Source organism: Monodelphis domestica, chromosome 1 (genome assembly GCF_027887165.1).
Source record: "Monodelphis domestica isolate mMonDom1 chromosome 1, mMonDom1.pri, whole genome shotgun sequence".
NCBI lineage: Eukaryota > Metazoa > Chordata > Mammalia > Didelphimorphia > Didelphidae > Monodelphis > Monodelphis domestica.
Genome location: NC_077227.1, coordinates 412,211,696 through 412,221,609, shown reverse-complemented (window position 1 = coordinate 412,221,609; position 9,914 = coordinate 412,211,696). Strand labels below are relative to the sequence as shown.

General features: G+C 39.5%; 1 protein-coding gene across 1 annotated transcript in view; it reads left to right on the top strand.

Moving 5' to 3' along the window:
• The first annotated feature begins 336 nt into the window (after positions 1-336).
• TNFSF15 (TNF superfamily member 15) overlaps positions 337-9,914 on the top strand; it is a 35,920-nt gene continuing 26,342 nt past the window's right edge. The window contains exon 1 of the mRNA XM_007474529.2: positions 337-701. Coding sequence (XP_007474591.1) covers positions 477-701 — 225 coding nt within the window. The 5' untranslated portion in view covers positions 337-476. The remainder of the gene's footprint in view (positions 702-9,914) is intronic.

The following is a 9,914-nucleotide window of genomic DNA, read 5'->3' as shown; positions in this document are numbered from 1 at the left end:
TGCAAGATGGTGCCTTTTCATTTGACCTGCCTCCTAGGCTGCACTGATCCTCTTTCTCCTCCCTCAGGGACTTTCCTTACTTCCTTCTGTAAACTAAGGAAGCAGCATACATGTGTAAGTCCCTCACTAACAAATATGCTTGGAAAGGCTTTTTTTTTTTTTAAACCAAACCTTGGTTTCTGTTGTAGGCGTTACATTCCCCAGCAGGGTGTGTGTGTGTGTGTGTGTGTGTGTGTGTGTGTGTGTGTGTGTGTAAGTGTGTGTATATTAAGTGTGTGTGTGTGTGTGTGTGTGTGTGTGTGTGTGTGTGTGTGCTGTCAAAAGGGAGGAGGGAAGTGGGAAAAGGGGAGGGAAGAACAGGGGGAGGAGTAGGGAGATTCATTCATCCACTTTCAGAAGTTGGTAGTATATAATGGGGGTTTCGTGCCTAGGGAGAAGCAGAAGTTTCAGAGAGAAGGCAGCTGTTGGGGAAAGCCATGCCAAAGGGAAAAGGCTCAGCCCTGGAACCAGAACCAAGGGTGGAAATGCTACAGGAAGAAGGCGGTGACCATGGGACCAATCATAGCACCAGAAGAGACCAAAGGAAAATGAACCCTGCTGTCACTTTCTGCATGCTCTTGGTTTTCATCCTCACTGTACTCATCATCTATCTGCTTGTAGATAACGTCAGATCCCAACAGAAAATGTGTGCATCTGGTCAGGTAAGGCAGTCAATGCCTTTGACAGGCGGGTTAGATGGAGAGTCGGGCTCCGGTATGGTGTGTTTAAAGCCAGGGAGAGGTCTGGCCTGCCAGCTATGGTCCTGGCCAAGAAATCCAGTGTTAACGATATTGTGGAGAGGCAAACTCTTGCCAGCTGATGGCACTTAGCGTAGCCTCCACCTCTGGCTTAATTATTAGCTTGTAAAAAGAACCAGGGTGCAGGAGAATTTCTGTTTTGTGAAACTTTTCAAAGCTATGATTTTTAAATTCTTTTGCCTTGTATCCAAAGGGGAAAAATAATATCAATTCATTCAACAGTCTGGGGGATCCACTCCTTTTAAATGTTCTCCATGTCTTTTTTGAATCTGAAAATCTGTGAGCTTCTCTCTCAGTGTTCAAAAACTAGCCCATTTCTCTCACTCTGGAATTCTTTCTGGTTTCCATAAAACCCAATCTAGAGGGAAGGGAAGAGATGATTCCAAATTTAGGCTTATAAAAAGACAAATCATTTCCTATGCCCGGAAAAATATCAGTATTCAAGAAATTTTGATCTGGAAAAGAAAAACAAATCTTTTTTTTTTTTTTAACCCTTACCTTCCATCTTAGAATCAATACTGTGTATTGATTCAAAGGCAGAAGAGCAGTAAGGGTAAAGCAATGGGGGGTCAAGTGACTTGCCCAAGGTCACACAGCTTAGAAGTATCTAGGGTCAGATTTGAACCCAGGACTCCTGTCTCTGGTCCACAGAACCACCTAGCTGCCCTCCCCCCCAAAAAATCTTTTGACAGAAAAAAAAATGAAGGATTCTTGAGGATCATCTAGTTTATTCTTAGAGAGAAAGAAACTGAGGGCAAGGTAACATCAAGTTAGTGTTGGGGTACCTAGGTAGCTCAATGAATAGAAAGCCAGGCCTGGAGATGGAAGGAGAGGTCCTGAATTCACATTTGATTTCAGACACCTCCTAGCTTACCACTCTTCTGCCTTGGAACCAATACTTAGTACAAATTATAAGGTAGAAGCTAAAAGTTTTTTTATAGGGGTGAGGCGGGTTAGTGTTTAGTGGAAGAGTTGAGGGTAAGACCCAAGTCTCTTGCTTCCCACTCTAGAGCTTTTTCTGATTATTAGCTTTTCTTAGGCTCTGTGCAAAATTACTCTAATGGGATTTATATAGGTTTTTGCCATGCTGATATGCTGGGATCCCAGCCAGTCCTTTATTCATAGCCTGATTTCCACAAGAGAGATTGATGGTTGAGTGGAGAGCTTTGGGTTGAAGACAAGTGATAGCAGTGCCCAGAGTATGTTATCAGTAACCAGAGAGGAGGATCTTTGAGGAGAGGTAACTAAGACTAGCATCTAGAAGGTGAAGGTATGGGAAAATTCCCAGGTTGTGGTTAAAGTAAGAAAATGTGATCGATTCTCTCTGAGAGAGAAAAAGGAGACTTCCAGAATTGACTTATAGAAGGCAAAAAGACTGTAGGGATCACCTACTCTAACCTTCTCATCTTACAGATGGGGAAAGAGCATCCTTCAAAGGCAAGGGGAATTGCCCAAGTTCAAAAGTAGGAAGAGAATAGGGGAAATGAAACCAGGCAGACAATATCATTCTGGCAAATACAGATCATTCAAAAAGAATTTGAACTGAAGCCTATTTGTCCATGCGCGTTTCCATGTTGTTCTCAGACACATTTCAAATATTAACTCGTTTGTGAGGTGGGTGCTATTGTTATCCACCCCTATTTTACAGATGAGGAAACTGAGACTGAGAGAAGTTAAGTGACTTGCCAAGGGTCACACAGCTAGTGAGATTTGAAATTAGGTCTTCCTGCTTCCAAGTTGATCATTTTATTGTGATACCTAGTTGCTCTCAATTAATCAGTACAGTCAAAAGAAAGCATTTATAATGGAATAACCTAAGAGTTAAAAGGACTAGTTTGGAATCCATCCTATTTACTTCCTTGCTACGTGAAGTTGGACAACTCATTTCTCTTTATTCATTCTCTCAGTTTACTCATTTACAAAGTGGGAATATTATTAATCCATGCATTGCCCTGGATTGTTGCAAAGATCAAATGCAATTTGCTATGTAAATACAAGCTATCAGTAATACCTCATTGAAGACTGAGCCAAATGTTGCCACTTATATATCGACAAAATGTGTTTCCCTTTGTTTCCCTGAGAGTCTGATAAGATGACTGATAAGTCATCACAGCTCCAATTTCCATAGAGCTGGGAGGTTTACAAAGAGTTCTCATCATAATCCTGGCAGATAAGCAGTACAAAGATGATTTTCCCCACATTACTGAAGAGGAAATTGAGTCCCACAGAGGATGCAAGACCAGCCCAAAATGATGCAGCTGGAAAGTGGCAGAACTAGGATTTGAATGCCAAGCTCACTTTTATCATCATTTTATCCATATATAAATATTTCTTTATGCAAGTGTAACACTGACCTCTTAATCAAAGTTATAGCTAACTTGTCTCTCTAAGTCTTAATTTCTTATTGGATAATTGAAAATAATGCTTTGTGCTCCTGCCTCACAAGGTTATTGACAGGAAAATAATTTGTCAAATTCAAAAGCTACAGAAAATTTTGTTGTTGTTTTAAAAACTACCAAGTAAGCTATTAACTTGGACTCCAAAAGACCTCAGTTGGAATCCTACTTCAGATGCTTAGTATTTAAGTGATGCTGAGCAAGTCACTTAACTTTTCTTGGCCTCAGTTTCCTCATCTGTAAATGGAAGATGTTGGACTCAATGACCTTTAAAAGACCTCTTCCAGCTCTAAATCTATGACCCTTTAATTCTACCAAATGATTTTGTAACTCTCTCCTTGCTATTCTAGGTTTAAAACAATCATGACATAATTCCCAATCCTATACACTTTCTAGTGTATTATACTTTGCCCATCTCTTCAGCAGATAGGCGCTGCCACAGACAGCAAGTGGACAAAAATTATAAATGTCTACCAGGTGAGGGTTGGAGTTGTTTTTCCAAGCTAATTTTTAATCCAGGCTCAACCAACTCAAGCATGTGAGCAATAGGAACTTCTATTTTCAATCTATTTGAATGAACGGGAAAGAAATATTCCTGCTCTTTCCTTCTTCTCTACCCCTCCTCATTACTTCAAAGATAAGGCTTAAGAGTACAGTTGTTTTTATTTATAAGGTGTATTTCTTAAAAAAACCTAACCTGTGATTACATATCTTAGCAAAATTGCCTGGGCCACTAAGGGGTGATAAATAATAAAAGTAATTTCATGGAGTAGCATGACTGTGGGTTAGGCACTTGACCTTATGTTAGGATACCTCCTGGAAAGCTTTTTTTTTTTTTTTAAACCCTCATCTTTCATCTGAGAATCAATGCTGTATATTGATTCCAAGGCAGAAGAGAGGTAAGGGCTAGGTAATGAAGATCAAGTAATTGCCCTGGGTCACATGGCAAGACAGTATCTAAAGTCATATTTGAACCCAGGACTTCCCATCTCCAGACCTGGCTCTTTATCAACACTGAGCCACCTAGCTGCCACTTGCCTACTCTGGGCCAGGCACTGTGCTAAGCACTTTACAAATCTGATCTCATTAGATCCTCACAACACTGGAAGGTGAGTGCTAATCCCCACTTTACAGTTGAGGAAACTAAGGCAGGCAGAGATCAAGTGACTTTCCCAGGTTCACACCCCTAATAAGTCTCTGAAACTTCTTGACTCCAGGCCAAGTTTTCTATCTATGGTACCACCTAGTTACCTCTCCCATATAAATAGTCCCCTCTAACTGAATATATCCAGTGACGGTTTCATTTTTTGCTACACAGTGCCTGACCCAGTATTTAATAAAAGTCTTTTGATCAATTGATTAATGACCTTATGAAACTCAAGTGACTATCAAGGAAGAAGCAATAGACTGTATTTCTGCAAAAGTTTATTGCTTAGAGCCTGACCCATTCCCTGGCCCATCATTAAAAAGTCGAATTTATTGTGCCTTTCCTGTAAGTTCAGCAGAGTTGAAACATCCTGTCTTAGCCAGCCACCCACATAAGATAAAAACAATGTCCAACTGCCTGATATCCAGATTTGATGGGCAAAGGCTGCTCCCTACATGCAATGTTCTCATTAAGACAACAACATTCCAGGGAGAAACCAAAGTGGGGAGGTAGGGGAAGTCCTTGGCATCTTCAGCCTGCTTATGTGGCTTTTAAGAGAGATGACAGCACTCATCCTGTGGGATCTATTCATGCATTTCAGCTAGGACTTCTTTATATTTCATACAATTGGATTCATGGTTCATCTTACTGAATCCAAATGACAAATCTTATAGAAGCCTAAAACAGAAGAAGAAGGGAACTTAGAACATAAATGCTGGAAAACAGATCACAGAATATTAGAATGCAAAATGAAGAATGTAAGCAGAATGAGAAGAAACTTGGGTTATAGAATGAGAAGGAACCGTAGGCTATAGAATGATAGAGCTAGAAGGACTTTGGAATATAGAATGTTAGAACTAGAAAGGCCCTTAAAATATAGGTCATAAGAGCTAAAACTAGCAATCCTGGCATCTAGAGGAAACACCACAGCATGATGAGCTGAGGCAGACACAGAGTAGCAAATTCAACCTAAAAATCACCTTTTTAAAGACAAATTTCCCTAAGGGGGAGGGAAAACATTAGAATATCAGACCTTATTAGGGAAGAGACCCCCGGATACAGAGTCCATCCACCTGGGGAAGAGAGGAAGGAAGTGCTGTTGCTAAAGGAGGAAGAAGGGGGGAGATGACCAGAAAGGAATTCTCCTGGCAGTTTAGGGGACAAAGCATGGGAAACAAGTCATCTGGGGACTTTCCTGTTTTAGGACATTGTTTTTGCTAGATTCCTTTTTTCTAACTTGATAGAGAACAAGTACTCCATGCATTCTTTAAATTTTAGTATCTGCCCACCTTGGTTATGACTTTGAATCCCAGAACATTAGTTATTAGCACCCTGAGGACCCCAAGAGAAAGTGATGTTGCACATTAGTCTAGGACTCCTCATTCACAGGCCACTTGTTCTTTCCCTATACCATCCTGTCTTTCCTCCCTTTTTCTGGGAATATCCTCCTAGAGGGAAATCAAGATCACGGTGATCAGAAGAACCAAGCTTTTTATCAAAGGTTTGATTACTAAGTAGGGATAAGCATGGAAACCAATGTTGAAAGTGAGGAAGGTTAGAAGGGAAAGGGAAAAAGAAATATCAAAAGGTTTCTTTTTTAGAATAGTTTTGAGTTTTTCAATAGTATGTTTTTTACCTAATTTCCATCCATCAAAAAATTGTAATTCCTTTAGGCAGTAAATACATTAATTATTTTACATTTAATTATGACATAGTTAATCATATCTTTTTAATGTAATGTACTGCAAGAACACTCAGGCAAGTTCAAGAAATTATTTTGAGAATGAAATTGAAAAGCTCTGGGGGGCAGCTGGGTGGCTCAGTGGATTGAAAGTCAGGCCTAGAGACAGGAGGTCCTAGGTTCAAATTTGGCCTCAGACACTTCCCAGCTGTGTGACCCTGGGCAAGTCACTTGACCCCCATTGCCTAGCCCTTACCACACTTCTGCCTTGGAGCCAATACACAGTATTGACTCCAGAATGTAAACGCTTAAAAAAAAAGAAAGAAAAAAAGGAAATTGAAAAGCTCTGGACTCAGTAGTCTCAAGACAACCTGGAGAAAGGAGAATCTCTGTGTTACAGTTAGATTATCACCAATCCAAAAAAAAAAGTGAAGATATTGAAGATAGGGCTCTTAGTAGAAGAAAGTGGGAGATAGGGAAGGAGAGAGAAAGACAGACACAAAAACAAAGAGATCCTTTGACCAAAAGATAAACCAAGGATCATTGAGCAAATATTTACTCTTGGAATAGTCCATTCATAATTTAAAGATCATAAAATTGGTGATCTATTAAGTGATATGCATCAGTTTATTGACCCTATCAACACAAATTGCACATAAAGGAAGAATTATTACGTCAATATTTAAGCAAAAAAAATGATTGTTTTTTTCCTTAGCATATGACTTTACACAAAGGCAGGGAAGATGATTAGAAAATGAGACCAAAGGATCCAATAAAGCAATATCTGAATGCTCACAATTGTGTTCTGAATGAGCACAGTATCTATGAACAATTGCTTAATCACTTAAATGCCCAGTGGTAAGAAAAAGTCATATAATATCCTTGAAAGAGTTAGTTTTGTCTTAATTGTAAACAGGATGATCCATCAGAATTTAGAATATTAAATTATAAATGCTGATTATTATAAATTTAACATGAATATTATAGTCTGATTCCAAAGCACCAGAGCCTTTTACCTTGTCTTTGTTTTAATAACAAATATAAAAACAAAACAACAATAACAATTTTTAAAAAACCCAGACATCATGAATGTGAGGAAGAATATTAACAGTAATAAAAACTCATGCTTTGTCCATTTATCCTCTGGTATGGTAGAAAACAGTGGATTTCATAGCATCATGATTCTAATGCTGAAAGGGGCCTCAGAAGTCATCAAGTACAATAACCCTAATTTTTATAGATGAATATAGTGAGAACCAAGGAGCTTTTTCAATTTACCCATACAGCTAGTAAGCAGCAAAAGTGAGATTTAAACCCAGACTCTCTAATCCCTGAGCTGAAGTTCCTTTCACTCTACTACACAGAGTTAGAGGCCCAGGGTTTTAGTTCTGGCTCTGATATTTATTGGCTAAATGACTTTGGGCAAGTAATTTCCCCTCTCTGTATGAGGACAGTGATGGCAAACCTATAGCACAGGTGCCAAAGATGTCACTCTTTGTGGGCCCCAGCCTCAACCCACCCCACCCCCAAGAGTTGGTTACTAGAAAGGCAGAGAGACTTGAGAGGAGCTACTCCCCTCCCCCTCTCCGGCATGCCTGATGACATTTTTTCACACGCCACACCCCTCTGCCCAATAGCCAATGGGAGTGCACAAGGGATAAGGTGGCTGACTCACAGGCAGCAGAGCTAGAGGGGAGCAGAGAGCTTGGACCCCACCCTCCCCCTCTCTATACTCACTGAAGACATTCCTCACTTCACCTGCCCCTCCACTCAGCAGCCCAATGGGAGCATTTCCTCTTCCCTCTGTGCGGGGTCAGTGGAAGGAGAGGCAGGTGTGCCTGGCACTTGGCGGAGAGGGGTGAACAGGCATGGCACTTGGTGGGGGGTGGGGGAGGCCTGGCACTCTGTCTCTAAAAGTTTCACCATCATTGGACTAGATCTAAGACCCTTTCTAGTTCTGATCTATGATTATACTATCAATTCAGTTCACCAAATATTTATTAAGTTTATTCAACTATATACAAGGCTTTTGTGATTAGCCCTAGGGATTTGAAGCTAAAGATGGCAAAGTTCTTAATACTGAGGTCTAGTAATTCATTATTCTATTTTCCTTTTAATGAATGATAATCATGGAGGAGAAGATTAAAGATAGAGCGCATTGTTTTATATATATATATATATATATTTTTTTTAAACCCTTACCTTCTGTCTTAGAATCAACACTGCATATTGTTTTCAAGGCAGAAAAGCAATGAAGACTAGGCAACAGGGGTTAGGTGACTTGTCCAGGTCATGCACTGAATCTGAGGCTAGATTGGAATTTAGGACCTCCCATAGCACATTGTTACTCTAAAACTAAATGAAAAAGATTTCCTCGAGAAAATTCAGACCAGTTGAACCTCAGTGCTAATCTAATAATAAAAACTGACCCCAAAAGCAAAGATTAATTGAAAAATCAATCAATAAACATTTATTATGCATCTCCATGTGCCAGGCATTGTGCTAAGCACTGAGTTCATCAACAGAAGTGATCAGTGAAAAGGCTAATCAAGGGCATGATTATTCTGAACTATTAAGCAGAAGCCAGAATGAACTAAGGGAAAAAGAAAAAAATTTAAAGCAAGGTAATGAGTCTCTGAATAGCTGGAATTAGGGGGTCAGGAAACCCAACTTGTATCTCTTTGAGCTAATCAATCCTGATAATAAAATAGATTTATAGATTGACTTCATGGTGATTTCAACCTGCCCTTGACCTTGTAGAAGTGAATGGGGGAAAGAGGGCTGGCATACATCCCACTAGACCATTAATCTTGGCTCAGTAGAGTCTGACCAATGGCAAATGCATGGTTGATATTCTGCCCCTAGGACACTGGATATTAGTCAAGTACTCAATCTTTCAGATCTCTCTACTGTTGGGCATGGCAGTTTGGGAGGTAATGGAGGGGGGGAGAGAGCATTATGGATAGTAGAAGTTGGTGTGAAAGGATTGGCTCAAATGTCTTATTTTATGTGTGATCTTTCTTCCTATGGATCTCACTTTTCTGATCTATAAAATAAGGAGGTTGGATTAGATGTTTCCCAAAGTCTCTTCCAACAATAACTATGATCCCTTTTGGTTTCTCATAACTTGATTCCTTGATGACTTAAAAAGAAATTTAGGAGACAAAAAAAAAAGATCTTTTCTCTACTTAGTCATTTGGACTGCCAGATCTGTTTCCATTTGGGGAGCTCCCTACCTTTTCTAATGCACTGTCTCCTTCCTCAGTTTTTTCCTCTAAATCTGTAGCAGACAATAAATGATCAGCCCCAGCACATTCTGGAAACTGGTGCTTCTGGGATTCTCGTGAGGCCAGTTTGCACCTTTGTGCTTAACCTGAGTTCATTGTCCTTATAAAGCACATGTCCTGCATGTATACTTTAAACATCTATGTGGGTCAAAGAGTTTGACATATAATACCATTTGGTTTTTTATGCTAGTCTTTTTTTTCTTTAATGAAATCATAGGTTGTCAAAATATTCTTCTCAAAGGCTTCCCATTATTACAGAATCAGGGGATTTTGAGCTAAAAGCAACCCTAGGAGCCCTAGAATGATTAAGTGACATGTTCCAAAGTCATATGACAAGTGACTAAAGCACAGTTTAAGCCCAAGTTTAAGGCAACATTTAACTCATATTCTCTGACTCCAGAACTATTCCACTGCACCATTATACCTTAATCCTACCGATTCTTTCTCTGAGCTCTTTGAAATGCATCCTAAATTTTTTCTATCATAAACTTTTCCCCACCTTTCTGTCAGTTCTATTTCAATAATCAGTTTCTTAGCTAGTTAAATTGGGAACTTGAATTTTTTTAAATTGTGTGGTGTATAGTTTTATAAATATATACATATATC